The 17741-nt window shown below is 33.6% G+C and overlaps 1 protein-coding gene across 1 annotated transcript; it reads right to left on the bottom strand.

Annotated features, from left to right (window-relative positions):
- Positions 1-1924: 1924 nt before the first annotated feature.
- LOC132270890 (delta-1-pyrroline-5-carboxylate synthase) lies at positions 1925-17116 on the bottom strand. The gene is made up of 20 exons (XM_059772095.1): positions 16811-17116; positions 15507-15578; positions 15282-15385; positions 14592-14694; positions 14282-14443; positions 13533-13810; positions 12140-12290; positions 11800-11964; positions 11364-11441; positions 10848-10937; positions 8276-8362; positions 7769-7855; positions 7574-7670; positions 7347-7450; positions 7125-7200; positions 6211-6361; positions 5968-6036; positions 5462-5528; positions 5304-5374; positions 1925-2210 (listed from the first exon to the last, which is right to left on the bottom strand). Exons 1-20 carry the CDS (start codon positions 16868-16870, stop codon positions 2114-2116), a joined length of 2169 nt encoding a protein of 722 aa, XP_059628078.1. The 5' UTR covers positions 16871-17116; the 3' UTR covers positions 1925-2113.
- Positions 17117-17741: the final 625 nt, after the last annotated feature.

Below are 17741 nucleotides of genomic sequence, written 5' to 3'. Positions count from 1 at the left end.
TTTTATATAGATACTTTTATTTTTAGCAGTCAAAAGAGATGAGAAAACTTTTAAAATGGGTACTTTTTCTTTTCTTTTTCTTTTTTTTTGTCTAGAAGAGGCAATTTATTCAACATATTTTTTTATTCTGGATTTTTTTTTGATGGTGTTATAAAATAAAAAAAAAAGAATTATTCCACTCTTCTTCTTTTTTTCTTTCTCTTTTTTATTTCTTTTCAAAAGAGACCTAAAATATTAAAGATTTAAGATGAAGAAATAAAATCAGAAAGAGTAATTGTATCATTTAAAAAATTAAAATTATTTAGTTATAAAATTAAGATTGGAATTGTAATTTTATAAAATAAAAAATAATTGGAGTGCGAATATCGCCTCCCAAAGTTTATTCAAAATGAAAAATAATAAAATTGACGATACCCAAACGCTGAATGTGTCATAAACCTATGAGGCCCATAACAGCAATTGTGGTGTGAGTCCCATAATTTGTGAGACACCAACTGTTATAATAAGAATACTCATTGAAATTTTGAAGTCAACTTATTTGGCAATGTAGTGGAACTCATTTTGAGCAACAATATCCTTGAGATTACAAACAAATTGAGTGGTTCATGAACAGTTTGGGCTCGACTCAATATAAATTTAATTTATGTTCGTAAATGAAATAAATGAAACATATCTCTGCCCAGTTTGATTGCTCAATTGTGTGTATGTTTGTGTATATATATATATATATAGTTTCATTGCAAATAGTATACAAATTGATTGCTCAATTGTGTGTGTTTGTATATATATATATATATAGTTTCATTGCAAATAGTATACAAATATTTTTAACAAAAGACATACGTAACAACTATATACGCTGTTAATATACTACTGATACTATTTAGATTTGCTGTTAATATTTACACACATATATATATATTTGTAAATTTAGATAGTATCTGTATGATAAGAATATAAGTAGTTGCTACATTTATGCTTTGTTAGTTTCATCTCAAGCGATTTTGGTGTGGAGTAGTTAACCTTTGCTATTGTTGGCATGGTGCCTCTAAAGATTCTAATTTCTTCCAAATGAAAGATCTCACTTTTGCAAACTACTTTCAACTCTATCATATGGTCGATCGACCTTGATGCATTACATCACATTCTCCACATTACCATGGACACTTTATGCACACGCACATACACAAATATTATTTTTTATTATTATTATTATAAGATAATGCTTGTTGATTGGAGAGGAAGGTGTGAAATAAAGAGGAATACGTGATGGTTAAAACGAATAGTTTAACAGTAAAAAAAAAAAATAAGAGATAAAAGGTTTTATGGAACAGATAAATGAATTTTAATATGAAGTTATAATTATCGGATGCTTGTTCACTATAAAAGGTTATCATTGTAGGAGATGAAAACCAATATAGATTGCGTTCGAGATGAGACAATAATATCTCAAGACAAATGAAGTACAAATATGTTTTCTTTCAAAAACAACTATATGCAAATGCCATTAAGGTACACTTCACCCGTTGCATGAATCAATCCTCTTTGATTACTCTTAGATTGACCCGAATCTTAGATTGACCCGAATCCTCTTTCGTATAATCTTTTTGTAATGTGTATCACTAACTAAACTGAGCATAATATAGATTCCGTATTCCTTTTTATCAATGCGTTTGAGAGAAAACTCTTTATAGACTAGGTTGCCTAACAAATTTTGCCTCCCAGACAGTTTATGAATTTTTAAGGTGTCCACCCTGAATTTTATTTTTTTTTGGTTGTATGAGTATTAAAAAAATAAAATTATGTTAAAAAAATTCATAAATATAAATTTTTAATTCAAATTGGTTTACATCTTGACTAACCCAAATTTAAGTTATTTATAGATACCGATCCCTAATCTACTCTCCTAATAGAATCACCGCCATTTAGCAAAAAGTTGTAACTTAAACCAACAATGCAGAATGTTTTGAATAATGTACCATATAATAATATATGTAACATAGGGGGAGGAACAAAAGAATGTCCTCGCGCCGCTTCCAATAATTTTTCATATTGATGATTCCGCCTCCAATAAACTTTCATTCAACTAATGCTTCCGCCCCCAATTCATTTTTCATTCAACTGATGCTTCCGCCTCGGAAGTGAGGTCCTTGTGAGTGTATGTGACTCCTTTATCACCATCCACCACCTGCCCACTTCCCCTAGCAATCCTATATAGCAATATAAGAAAAATACTATGCATTATTTTATTTATCAAAAAAAAAAAAAAAATGTATGATTTCTCTCTCTAGAAGTAATAAAAATAAAACAAAAAGAAATATTCAAGATGCCAAATCCCGCAATTTTTCATATATAATACTCCTATATTCTAGAATACAACTAGCATGCATGATCAACAAAATCAATGCAGTTTTCATGGCTTCAACTACTACTTACATTTCCTATAGTTTCTTAACTAACATTGTTCTAAGATGTTGATGTAGTATTGGCAAAATACATGAGTACGAGAAAATCAATAAAATATCAAGGAATAACAATATAGGCATCCTCCTGAATAGAGATTTAAGATGCATTACAAGAAACAACTACGATCCCACCCTCTAGAATTCTCGAACAAAATATCTGACATGTTTACATTCATACAAGACTCTCTTAACATTCCTAGAATACTCCACTTCTCTACAACTGTCTAAACAAGTGTGTGAAACACTCTTGAAACCCCCAATCCTGTGTGTTAAGATCTGTCCCAATAATATAGCTTATAGAAAAATATGGGAAATATAGTTCTTGAGAGTAAGAGCGCTTCATAATACAAATGTGGCTCGGATGTAGTTATTAAAAAAAAAAAAAAAAAAAAAAATCCCACTTTTCACAAACAATTTTTTACTTCCTCTAGTATTAAATTTGGCGCCTAATTTCATAAATAATATAATTATAGCTTTCAAACCTCCTCTAATAGCCAAGCAACCTCATCCTAAATATCAGTCACAAACATGTATTACTCTTGAAAAATATATAACTCAAACCATTAAGTGATCAAAACTACCCTTTTTGTTGAGTTCCTTAGCAATGTTATCTATTTGGTTGAAGTCCGGTCTTTTCAAAGCATTGCAGAACTAACTCTTTGTTAAGTCATCTATCATTTCACAGAATCACCAACTTAGCTTTTAAAAAGTCCGTCATAAGCTTTAGGGCTAAGTCAACAAATCTCATGTAAAAAATTTTCTTTCCAATAAAAGAAAGTCCTTAGAATTCATCAATTGCAAAGTGAAGAAGATGCAAACCATGAAAAGAACATGCTAATACAGATGGTATGATTTGAGAGCTAAGAAGCGTGAATACTAGTTGCACACACTTATTTGACATCTGATGCATCTCAGAAAAACCCTTAATTTAAAACTAAAATTCTTAACATCTCGACCACCTTGAGGGTTACATATCTTCTATATTAATACACACAAATATACACTGGGACATCACGTGTCCTTGTTATCTCTCTCTAAGTGACATGGTAGAAATCATTATATGATTCATAAGTTGTACTTTTCATGTTATTATCAAAGAATATTTATTTTCCATATTTAATATAATTCTCATAAAAAATATATAATTCATTGTTCTGTCCAAAACCTCTGTCCGTGTACATGATTCTTTACCTTATGAGTTTGGTCTAGGGTCATCAACGTGACTTTATTTTCGTATGCTTTGTTTCTGTATGTACCACAAGAAACTTACATTCTGCCATTTACCCCTTTTAGTCAAGGTAACATTTACCTTAATCAGATTCAACAACTATTTTAACCTTGTTTAGATGTATTCTTAGTTAGAAGTTCTTACATAACACTGTAGTCAACCAACCAAGCTTAGTCCAACCACATTTTGGCAGAGACAGAAAGAATCACCATAAGAAAAGACTAAAACACATAGACCAATGTGCATGGGTTTGTACAAACTATTTTTCATAATTAAAAAATGGGAAGAAGTTCCAGCACCATTCCAAGGAAGACATGGTTATAAAGTTCTACCAAAGACTCTAAATTATTGAACTTTAGTCACTTTATTCTTCCATCTCAACAAGAATATGTTACTTGTTAAAGAGAAAGATATGTTTGGTCTGTTTGGTTGGAGGCAGGGACAGAGCCAGAATTTTTTTTCGGGCACATTGTATATATATATAAATCAATATTAAGGGGTATATATATAAATATATAGAGATGTATAGATTGTTATAAATACAGAGAAATACATTTTTGGAATGACGTATATTAATAAATTATATATGGAGAATATAAGGAAACAATTTAGGAAAACAAAGAAAAGGGAACACATTAAGAGAGGGAGAAAATTCATGGGGGACACTTTACATATTTCCAAAGAAAATCATAAATAGATTACAAGAAATTTATATAAAATATGAGGGGAAGGAGAAAATTCCTGGCCCTTAACTCCCTCCATCCCTGGTTGGAGGGATGGAAAAATGGATGGCAGGGAGAGGGGGATGGATGGATAAGGCATCCCTAGGGAGGGAAAGTGTCTACCTCACTTTTTGATTGGTTGAATGGAAGGGATGGTAGAAAGGATGGATGTAGTGACACCTTCTTTTTTGTGTTTTTGGAAGGAAGGAGAGTTTTTATATTTTTTCACCAATATACCCTCATTATATGTGAGAGAATTTCAGTAGGCTTTAACTAGTGATTTTGCAAATAATTGAAGGTTAAAATTGGTATTACATATTTGTAGGGTAGTTTTTGTTTCTTTCCCTCCTCTCTTCCGCCCAATTTTAAGCAGATAAAAAAAAAAAAAAAAAAAGACATGAGCTAGGAGGGATGATTCATCCCTCCTTCCGTCTCTCTTCCTTTCCCTTCCAACCAAAAAAGGGAAGTTTCGTCTATCCCTCCTCTTTTCCATCCTCCCCCAATCCTTCCTTCCAACCAAATATAGTATTAGTGTTCTAAGGATGAAGTCCTGTAAATGCTTTGTGGAATTATTAGTAATATTACATGTGTCTAGTGGTATTTTTCCCATCATTTTAAATAAAATTCAGCCTCAAACAAGCGTATGGCTGTATACTCTAGGCATTATTATTAAAAATAATAAATAAAAAACAAATTTTTTTCCTAATTCAACCTAAATTATTCAGGAAAAAAAAATTCAAACTAAATTGCACAATGTTGATGTAATCCAGAAAAGGTGATGGTCTTATAAAAATGCTTCAATAAGAAATAAAAATAAAAATTCCACCACTATAAACCTGCAACATAAAATTCATAAAACAATACTGGAAAATTATACTATATGCATACCATCGCGTTGTTAGCAATCCTTCAACTCCTACTGGACCACGAGCATGAATTCTACTTGTACTAATCCCAACCTGTTCAGCGAACAAAAATCAGTATATATGAGAAGAACCTTGTCTGAATCAACTGATTTTCAATGGAACTAGTAAATAATATGATACCTCTGCACCCAGTCCAAAACGAGCTCCATCACAAAATCTTGTGCTCGCATTGTGAATTACAGCAGCACTGCCAAAAATATAACCAGTCAGTGCGGTTGTTAAGTGCATTTAGCTGACCCAACTTATTGATTATTAAATTCAGAGTAAATATATTCCAACAAGGATCAATTGGGTCATTCTCTAAATTCTAAATCCTGTACTTTTCATAAAGAACATAAAATCAGCAGGTGGATAGATTAAGGGGACGCCAGGATTAGACATTTTATCTACAAGTATTGAAAAGTCAGTTACTGTAATTTAAAAATCAGAAGCTCACATGCCTTTTTATTTTAGACCATCATGTTTCACGACGACTTTGATGTGCTTTTTTCATGTTCTTTATTGACTTTTCTGTTTTACCTTTCAAGTCGGGTGCTTGGATGTTTATTCAGCGTCATTGTAAAATTATAAAGGGGGGAGATAAAAAAGAAAGACAGACAGAACGGTCATGCTAGAAACAATTGTACCTGTCAACTTGACGTAGAAAGACTTCTGCAACTTCATGGTCTTCTGTAACAATGCAATCAGTATGCGCACTGCCAAAAGAGGAAACATAGATAAATCCCCATTTGCATGCAACTTTACTCAACAAAATATTGTCCAACTATTGCGGGAACCTTTATATATCTCTTACATAAAAATACAACTTGAAAGCACACACACACATACAGACACATTTAGAAAGATAATGATTAAATATTCAAACATACCTTCCATGGTGATGTATGTGATCAATGGCACCATACACATCATCCACAATTTCAACAGTGCAAGCCAATGAGTTGTACTCGTGATGAAATGAGCTTGCCTCTGGAATATTCATCAAGTGGCTTGCCCTTGGTCCACCATATATTTTAACACCTGCAACAAATGCACATTAGCAAGCTGTTTTTCAGATCCTTTCAAGTGATTCGTTTTGCTAAATAATTTGTCTTAAAGATTGCTGCTTGGTTGATTTTTTATTACTAACCGAAGTAAAAAAAAAAAGGCTATATCAAGGTCCATAAATTGCAAATATGATAAGTCTTTATCTTTGAGTGGAAAAGGTTAGGGATGCCAAAACTGGCTATAATGAATAAAGCATTATCATGGTTCCTCTAGCATTATAGTGCACCCCCCAATAAAATATCCAAAAATCTAACAAAACAATGGGTGGAAATCGAACAAACAGTAAGAAGTTAAATGAAGTAACATGGATTGGGGATCATGGATTGCTACACAACGTGAAAGTTGAAACAGGAACAGAGTATAATCTGGAATTGGTGCAAACTGGTTAGGTTTGTCTACAGTACTCAACTGGGAGTCAGGGACATGACAAGTTAGTTTCCGTTGTAAGTTCGGTTTTCTTTCCAACTACTAAAAGAGCAAAGATAATAGAATATTTTTTATAAAATAAGACGGTTTTTATTAGCACTCAGTTCCCTGTTTTCCATATATCTTTCTCCGCACAGAATGAAAACCGAAATAAAATTTAGAAAAAGAATTATCAAATCATTAGATCTGGTATTTTGCAACAGAAATTAACCTCATTTCAATCACATGGTTCACAGATTACAAGGATATTCTAAGTTTTTGGCAACTGATTACTGGACAGAAGAGAAGCCGTTTGCAAAAGAAACCCTACCTTTTATTTGAAGTTCCACAACAAGATCATTAACGTCACCAGTCTGCGCCAAATCCTTGTGAACGAGAAGTGTTTCCTGAGTCGGTAAAAAATAACATTAAGTGCTAATGCATAAATGGGCAATATATATCTAGAAACATAATGTCAGATTTGTAGTTATGACACCATTCATTAGTATCATCAGAGATGAGATTATCAAGAAAAAGCGAGGAAATATATTACCATTGCATTACAGGCTGCTGGATAATCTGTTTTTGCATCCAAAACAATGCGCTTCGCCATCTCCATATCAGCGGACTTATCAACATAAACATGGCATATTCCATCTGGGCAGAGAAGATACATCCAACATCATGTTCCGTTTCTCATATATAGAATATTACTTGACCGATAAAAAGCATATATTGCAAATACTATAAAGTCTGTTAGTTTAAGGAAATTTTCCTCACCAGCATGACCCAAAACAGGAATTTTTGTTGCATTCTTGATTTGAGAAACGAGTTTATTGCTGCCTCTTGGAATCACAAGATCAATAACATCATCAAGCTGGAGCAGAAATGTAAATGGTAAGTATCAACTTGCATTTATTGAATATCATTCTCAACAACAATATGATTTCACTCATCACTCTCGGATCAACCCACCTTGAGCAAATCAGGAACCTCATCTCTGGAAGTCACAAGTCCTATAAGTCGTTCACCAACATTTTCTGGGATAGCTTCAGTAATAACCTGAAAATATGGGATAAAGTGATAAGATTTGGATTATTAAAAAAACAAAAAAGGGCAAAATGAGACACCAGGAAAAGAAAACATAGAAGTTAGTCCCTCCGTCGCAATATTCTTGGCCATCTTTCTATTTTGGGGATGTCCAAAAATACACGTTACACTTAAAAAATAGATATACTATATTTTATAACATTCCCAAACTAACCTTTTGACATTAATTTGATTAGACAAGTGCACTAATTACGGAGTAGTCTATCTTTTAATAAGAATAAATTTGAAATTTCACTCTTATCAATAAATAAATAAATAAGTATTAAAAACCCACTACCATAAAAAGTTGGATTCCCCAAAAAGCCCAAGAATTTTGGGATAGAGGGAGTACAGTTTAAATTCCAAAGTAGTTCTATATTCAAGAAAACGAACCTTGTGCAAGATCGCGTTTGATCGTTTGGCTTCCTTTCCCCCTTTCAAGAGCAGCCCATTCCCACTTCTGATTGCCAATGATGCTATCTATTCAAAGAATAGAAAAATAAAAGGGCTTTTATGATCAATAAAAGGTATAATTTTATAAATACATGTTAGTCTACGCCTATTGTTCAATGAGTTAATATAAAGCAGTTAACATGAGTTTGTGAATCATGAAACTACTTTAAGAAAAGAAAGGGACAAAGAAAACAAGTTTATAATGGACATATATCTAAAACCAAAAAAAAATAGTCATCCCAAGCTTGTTATTTAAGATTTACTATAGAGATCAGTGGAGAAAAATCCTCCTGTATTGATGTTGTTTCCTATTTTCTATCTATTTTCATTCTCGTCATTTCTTCTCCTGTATAGAGGAGCAACCACCATTGTATTGTGTATGAAAAGAGAGAATATTATAAAAGTGATGTAGCCCTTTGGGCTCTTTGTGCCGTGGATGTAAGCCCTAGTGGCTGAACCACGTAATATCTTTGTGATTCATGTTTCATATCTCTCTTAACTTATATTTTATCGTTTACAACATGGTATCAAAGCCAAATTTCTCTCTTATCTCTTGCTGCGACTGCCTATGTACAAAAAAACCTGGTGTGTGTGATAACGTAGGGAGGATCCTTCCCAAGTTTGGACCCCTATTTTGGGATATTCCCGTAGCGTCTAAAATGTGCTAAGTAAAATGAGTTTATGAATCATGAAACTAATTTAAGAAAAGAAAGGGAGAAAGAAAACAAGTTTATAATACACATGTCTAAAACCAAAAATAAATAAATAGTCATCCCAAGCTCGCTATTTAAGATTTACTATTACTAGAGAAATCAGTGGAGAAAAATCCTCCTCTATTGATGTTGTTTCCTATTTTCTCTCTCTTTCCATTCTCATCATTTCTTCTCCTATATAAAGAAGCCTCCACCATTGTAATGTGTATGAAAATTGAAAATATTATAAAAGTGATGTAGCCCTTTGGGCTCTGTGTGCCGTAAATGTAGGCCTTAGTGGTTGAATCACATAATATCTTTGTGTTCTTGTTTCACTTCTTTCTGATCTTATATTTTATCGTTTACTACATGGTATCATAGCCTAATTTCTATCTTCTCTCTTGCTGCGACTGCCAATGTACAAAAAAACCCTATGGCAGTCGCTTGGTGTGTGCGAAAATGTAGGGAGGATCCTTCCCAAGTTCGGACCGTTAGTTTGGGGCCTTGGGCTGCCATCTGCCGATGTGTTCGATAGTATTGTTCTTCGCCTTCTCGTGTTCGGTGCTATTTGTGTCTTGTTTGGGCTGCCAGTTTGTTCGGTAGAATTGTTCACCTTCGCCGTGTCTCTAGCAATTTTTATTGTCTTGTTCTTGGTTTACTGTTGTGATATTTAATCATTGGTGACATCATCATCGCCGTTATCATTGGTGCTGGTACTCATCTTGAATCTCCGGATCCATTTTTATTGAGGTCATCTTGTTACACCTCTTCATCATTCGCAGTTGCTGTTACTTATCATCACAATGGCAGGTCGGGCATTCATGCCATTCGTGCTCCAACTTCAGGGGAGTATTGAAGATTCAGTGGAGGAAAATCCTAAGAGTATTTATGTTGTTTCCTATTATTGAAGATTTACTATTACTAGAGGAATCGGTGGAGCCTCCAGTATTGATGTTATTTCCTATTTTCTATCTTTTTCCATTCTCACCTCCATCATTGTACTTTGTATGAAAAGAAAGAATATTATAAGAGCCCGTTCGGCGTTATTGTTAGAATAAAAAAATAAAAAAACATTGTTGTCAGTGGAGCTGCCAAAAAATTGGTTGTCAGTAAAAAGCATGTTAGGTGTTTGGTGACACAATAAAATAAGTACTTTTCACAATTAAATTATTTTAAATTTGTTGTAGGTAAAAAGCATGTAAGGAATTCGTTTATCACAAAAAGGCCACTAGCTTGCCTCCATTTTGTCCAACCTACGCCAATTCTACTACTCATGTCACCATCTATCTCACCGTCCTTTTGTATTAATGACCCTAAAGACCAAAAGTGTGCACTTTGGATAATTATTTTATTTTGAAGTGTAATCATAACCTCATTAATATCCAACTCTTCACTAAATTTGCATTCCATATATTCAGTTTTAGTTCTACTTACCCATGACCCTTTTAATTATAATGCATTTCTCCACCTTTCTAATTTAATTGCTAAGTTTTCTTTAGAAGTGTCCAGTAGTCCTATGTCATCACCAAACAACACGAACCAAAAATATGAAAATTACTAATTTGAATTAGAAAACCAACTCTTTTGAAAACGGCATCTGTGATATTAGAAAGCCCACCAAAACTTATTAAAAAAGAACATTACCACAGTTGGTCCCTTCTTGCGAAGAAACACTAAAAAGTAATTTGGAGAACTCAATTGTGAAAGATACTATCACCATACTTATTTTAGTATTGCAGAAGAAGAATTACATTTTTACACATATAACAAAACCAAATCAACTGATTGAAAAGAAGGCCAAAGTTTGCCATCCTATATACCTGAACTAATGCATCAGGCCGAGACTCAAAAATAACCAGGAGAACACCTAAGGGAGATGATGTCTTCTCTAAGATGAATCCATCTGCAATCTGGATATAATAGTAGTCATCAGAAAATATGTGTGTGTGTGTGTGTGTGTGTACAATCATGATATACTAGACCATACAAATAAAACTAGAAAGTAGTAATCTCCTTTTTAAAGGAAATGATGCAATCAGTAAGCAAAAATTGCAACTTTGAAAAGCTAGAAAGTAGTAATCTCCTCACTTCAGCAAGAATTGCAACTGTGCACCTTGTTCAAAATTTTCCAAGAAGCTGATCTATTTCTTCAAACCCAATGTGCAATATTTTAATTTTCAGGAGAAGCAAAGAGATCTCTGGTAATTATATACACACATATATATATATATTGAATAACAGAAATATATCAATCTACCACTTGTCTCTATCCTTGTCTTATCAGAATACCTAAAGATGAAATCAGAAGACAATATTATCAAATGTCCCTCCCTTACCTCAGTTCTCCTCAGAACATGACCAATTGGCTCTTCCATGTTTGCAAGCACACGAATTGAGTTTGCAAGACTTGAAATCTATAGAATATCATAGACTGAATTTAGAAACAGGAACTATGTGAACGCTTTGAAAAAGAGTTGCATGGAAACATTTATACAAAGGACATCATTAAACATGTTCACGAGTATATAAAGCTAACAATAATTGGAATGTAAAAAAAGAAAAACTAAAAGGAAGTAACTATCCAACCTCACCTAACTTCAGTAATTCAGTAAAGTCTTGCCTACCTCAAGCAGTATGACTTGCCACCCAGAAGGGATGTTCAAGATGCAAATCCCAGTAGCAATAAGGATTTAGGAGAAAACATAACATACGGCTAGGACTGTGAAAAGCTACCCAAAGAGAAAAAGGTAAAAAGAAAAGTGAAAGACTTGCCTTTTCAGGCTTTAAAGCCAACCGAGATATCAACGAATTTTCATAGCCAGCCTGTTGTGCTGCAGCAACATCAGCGTCATTTTCAGTCGTGATCAGTGTTTCATTTGCTTCCAGGGCATCAGCTATGTCCAGCAAGATTTTACTTCTATCTTGTGGAGACATTGCCTGCAGAGCAAAGCATACCACAATATTAACACATTCCTGAGCTCATGCCACTAAATAAGAATTTATATCCACAAATCATAAGTTACACAGTAAAGATCATTCCAATTTGCAAAGAAATATGAATAGCTTCTTACAAGCACGTTAAACCTTAGCGACCATGAAAATGAAATGCTACCTGAAGCCTTCTGGAACTTTCCCTTGCTGCAACTGCCATCTCACGTCCACCGACTTCTCCAGGTGGGGCCCACTTATGTGCATCTCGATGGAAGAGGGTACCAATACGCTCTCCTTGAAGTACTTTTATGATATTGCCAACAGCATAGCCACTTCAAAAAGAAAAAGAGAGGGAAAAAAAAAACAAAAAGATAGAGAATAGAATTTACACAATCAGGCAAAAATAAACCATCAGAGACCAGCATGTCACATTGTCACAGAGTATAGGTAGCAAACACAAACTACAGCATATTATCTGCTGCTTTCTATTACACAGGCATCTATTGCTTGTTAAACATGAGAAGCTTTAAAAACGTGATCTGGGAAGGATAAACAGCTTTCTCCTCTTTTTTAACAGATTTGGGAGTTAGCCCTCTTCACCAAGTGAAACAAGCTCTTCTCAGAAAGTAGCTGTAAAGCTATACAAATTGGGCAGGAGGTTTATTGGAGAAAAGTTTTGGCATGGAAGTATGAATGCTGAAGTATTTGTATTATGAGGGTAGGCGTCTCTATAATGTGGGGAGTCCAGAAAAAGTTTCAAAGGGTATTGGGGACCTGTGAAAAAGGAGTGGCTTTTGTGGAAGAAGATTGGGGAAATTTGAAAAAGTAGTGGTTTTTGGAAGAAGATGCAATTAGTCACTTTTCCAAATGATGTGTGGTGGTCAGGAGTTCTCCCCTTTGGGATAGTATTGTAGATGTATATGCCATAAGTTAGAATAAGGTAGCATAGACATCTGATCTTTTGCAGTTGAGAAATGGACATAGGTTTTCTATTTGTGAGTTTTGTTAATTCTGTAAATGAAGGGAACTTGAGATGATTTTAGATTATAAAGATCCAACATTGACTTAAGAATATTTAAGTTAAATCAGCACAAACATTGGAGAAAGTTTGTGTAAATTTTTGTTTCTTTCCTTATCAGTGTTTCAGAAAGAATAAAATAGAAACTTTTTTTCCCGGTGGAAAGGCAAATTTTAGATAAGTGCAAGAGCATGCTACTTTTATCACACATCTTCTGATAAATGATTGTAACTCCAGCAATATTCTAGTCCAAAGATTTTGGAGTTTGGACTATGAGTACAAAGTTATCATGTTCAGAAATTCAAAGTTAGTGTCTGATTATTTAAGAACTTCCAGAAAATGGCAATGGAACTCTGGAAATCCCACCTCCCTCACCAGGATGCCGCTATAAATGAATAAAGAAGAAATGTCCTAGCCAAAGAAATTGGGAACAACTTAATACCATGCTAACTAAAATAAAAACATCCAAAAACAAAAAAACAAAACAAAAAGGAAGAAAACGATGAAGGCAAACTCCAACAACCAAAATTGATAATTCTATTGAATAGATAAATACCTAGTGATAACAACAGGGATGCCTGCATCAGCTGCATAAACAGCAGCCTTTACTTTGGCAGTCATGCCCCCTCTCCCCACCCTGGACTTGTCTCCAAATGTAATTAGTCCCTCATGCGTCTCCTTAATGTATGTATGGATTAACTTTGAATGTGGATCACTTGGAGGGCCACTGTATAGACCCTCTACATCACTCAACAGGACAAGAAGGTCAGCCTGTAGCTCCAAAGCTAGTAGGGCTGCTAAACTGTCGTTGTCCCAAAAAATACCAGAAGAGTCCTACCAAAAAGGGAAAAAAAAATGATCATGATTAGATTGTTAAACATATGCAACAAAGAAAAGGAAAATATATTTAAAAAAGGGAAGGAGCGCAAGAAATAGAGACAGATTTGAAGAAACATAATGCCTCCGTATTGTACCATAAAGGTGATGACTTGGGGTTTCAATTACTTCAAAAAGAAGTGAGCGCACATGCACAAATGCAAGGTATGGCTGGGTGTGACACATACAGTTACCCCATTCACAAGAAGCCACTCAAACCAATAATAGGATACATTCTTAACCAATCAAATTAAAAGTTATACTTTGTTTTTTCCTAGTTAAGTTATACTTTCCAACAATGCAAATAATGCCAAAGTTTATGTATTTATCAAGTTCACCCTCCCAGCACCCTCAATTAGCGGGCACCACACTGGGTGATGACCCACTTTCAACTACGTAAAGTAAGGAAAGACAAGAAGGGTCCTGTACCTCATATGGAGCTTTCCTGGTACTGACAGCATCATTTTCATTAAATATAGGAATAACTTTCAGAGACAACAATGATTTTACTGTTTCACTTAATTGCTTTCTGAAATCTGGATCCCTAAAATCATTATCAGTCACGAGTAGCTGAGCTGATGTCACATCCAGCTGTATAAAAAAATATTAGACATTTAATTTCGGTAAGAACAGTAAATTCAAAATGAGCAACTGCAACAAAAGGGTGATTCAGTTTATTATCAAAAGGCAAGGAATAAATCAGGCTACATCAACGAACACTAAAATTACAATTTTTCACCTGACTAAACAATGAATCATATAGAGCCATGAGACCATTTTGTCCAACAGCTGCACATGCTTTCCCATCAAGTTCAACTTGTGGTTTTTGGAGGTCAGCAAAGCTGCAAGACATGAACAGTAACCACCATTAGCAAAACTAATTAGTTGAAAAGAAAATGTCAAAGATATAATCCATAGAAACCTAAATCTTTTAAAACAGTTCATATGTGTGCATATATCTACATATTTATAATTTCTAATACATGTTAGAATTGAGTTGAAGTAAAAAAACCTAAAGTATGAAAATAGATCCATATATTTATTTATATATATTATATTCATATGTATAGTTTATTATACACATTAGAATTGAGTAGATGTAAGTAAATAGCTCTAGCATATAGTCCACAAAGTATCTAGGACATGTCAGTGTCCCATGTTGCCATTTGAAAATAGATATAAAAAGTTGTTTCTTCTGCCAACAAGGGTGACAATGCCAACAACTAGTGCCCAGAGATCACCATGAAACTAACAACTTTGAATAGTTTATAAGAAGGTATTCAAGAATAATTCCACCCGCTGATCAAATTCATTAAAACCATTAGAAGAATGCTCCATAATTTAGGGAAAAAAAAAAAAATTAAAAGTAATGAATTTCTTCAGGCTGATGAAAGTAAAGCTGGATTGTAAGCAAGGACACAAAGAAAACCTGCTGTTGACTAATCTCCTGTATCTAAGGCGCTGGCGACCAACGCCAACAGCACCTGATGTCACCAAAATAACCTCATATCCCTCATAGTTGAGTTCTTGAAGCTGCATTCCATAATGAATTCAACATTGTGAGCTCCATCCAAGACAATGCCAAATTGAATCAATAAGCAGGTAAAGAAATTCCACTAATGCAACAAAACTGTAGATGAAATGACGACTCTACCTGTTCACAAAGCGTTCCTAGTCTGCCCAGCGCTAGCCTTCCATCACCTCGAGTCACAACCGCAGTCCCAACCTTTAATAATCAAAAGGTAACATCAATAAGGTGACTAAAAGTATGAGAATTCCAAATTAGCTGAACATATCAAGGTCCAAATTAGGATTATGTTTCTTAACAATCCAAAAGCATAAATGCAAAAAATCAAAGAAAAAAAAATTATTAAGGTAATTAAGCAACTCAAAACCATTCTTATAACAGGTGATAAGATTCAAGATGTTTTGCATAAGTCCGTGATCATCTGTGGCGGAGCCACATAGGGTTGAGTGTAGGCAATTGCCCCCACTCAACTTTTGTTATATTTTAATTGGGAATATATAATTTTCTTTAAATTGTAAAAATACAAAAATCAAAGAAAAAAAATTACCAAAGGTAACTAAGCAACTCAAAATCATTCTTATAATGATTGTGATCATCTGTCCGTGATCACATAGGGTTGAGTGTAGGCAATTGCCCCCACTCAACTTTTGTTATATTTTACTTTTGAATATAAAATTTTTTAAAAAATTGTGAAAAACCGCACTTCAAATTATCCAAATACTTCAACACTTCCTATTATTGGTTGTTATCTTTCATCTCGTCCACGATTTCTCTGTTTTATCTTCTCACTCTTGAAAAGAAGAAGAGAAAATCATATAAGTTTTCTTTCCATATATTTCTTGACCCTGTGTCAGTAAGGAAAATCTTAATGTCTTTTTTCACCCAATCTCACTCTTTGTGAATAAAATTTTCATTTCAGGTCACAAAACAATAAATTAAGAAAAAAAAAAGTTTGAAAAAAAAAAAAAAAAAATATTTGTCACATCAAAAATTTAATTTTTTGTGAGTTGATTTTTCAAATAATTAAAATTACAATAAAGTCACTGAAACTTACTGGGATTATTTCATTTATCAAAAAGAAACTATGATGCAGGATTCAAAACATAAAAAATGGTATTAAAAATAGTATATTTCTATTCCGGTGTGTATATATATCTCTTGACATTGTTCAAAGTCACCTCTTTACTAAATTAAATTCCTGATCAAATGACAATGATAACAGATAAAAAATAAAAATAAAAAATCAATTGAAATCTAAAATCAAAGTGATTAAAAAATGGCCTAAATCAACATGCGTCATTTAATTAGCAAAAATTCAATATATCAGGACTTAATTCCATTATCAGATAGAGATTATGAATAAAAATCCACATTAATTATAAATAAATAAATAAAAAGAGCTGAATCAGATAGAAGAAAATGCAGGTAACCTTAACGATGATTCGCCTAACGTCTTTAAGAAAAGCTCGAGTTGAATCCACCGACTCCATGCCGGACGGTGCGAGTTTCCCGCCTTCCGCTTGTCCAAGAAAAACGAGGCGACTCGGTAACCAGTGTTGTAGGGTTTTGACGATTGCAGATGTATCATAGATATGTATTTATTTATTTGTAAATATATATAATAAATACGAAAAAATATATAATATATATATATTTATATCTGATAGAATTTATATAGGTGTGTATATATATCTGGAGAGAGAACAGCGGGAGTTCAGATCTGAATCATCTTTGCTGGATTCACTGACGGGACTCCACGTAGTGTCAAGATGCGCAATTTTCTGTTATCTTGACAGCGCGTGGCGTGATGTGATTGGAAGCGTCAAAACCTGATGCTTTCGTACCGGAGGGAATCGTATGTTTTTTTATTATTTTGTGTTTAACTTCAAATAAGGCGGGCAGCCCATGAGACGACGCCGTATTGGACGACGCGACAATTGTGTGTGACGTGTGTCTGCTGTGCGTTTCGTACGATAAAATTTTGGAACCACTTGTGGACAACCGGTGCGTGTGGTCGTCGTGTACTCGTGTTCAGCCAAAAGAAAAAAAATATATAGATGGACTTGGACATTCTATATGTCCATATACACACATACATACATATATTATATACATTTATTAATCCTTTTAAAAAAAATATCTTATTTATGTTAATTTTATACCGTCTAATACTCCCTCTCTCTCACAAAAAAAAACATTAAAAAAAAATCGCTTTTTTTATTTTCTGTCTACTAGAAAATAATTGTGACTTTTTTTGTAAAACGGATTGAGTATATGCTTTCTTGGTGATAAACAAACGAAATATTTTTCTTTTTCTTTTTTTGAATTTTTGTTTTGCCATTTGTACAAAATAAAATATAT

This window comes from Cornus florida, unplaced genomic scaffold (genome assembly GCF_030987335.1).
Source record: "Cornus florida cultivar Cherokee Brave unplaced genomic scaffold, ASM3098733v1 CherokeeBrave_3.0.0_Hap2_Chr08, whole genome shotgun sequence".
NCBI lineage: Eukaryota > Viridiplantae > Streptophyta > Magnoliopsida > Cornales > Cornaceae > Cornus > Cornus florida.
The sequence above is the reverse complement of the archived record's forward strand: the minus strand, read 5'-3'. Positions and strand labels throughout refer to the sequence as shown.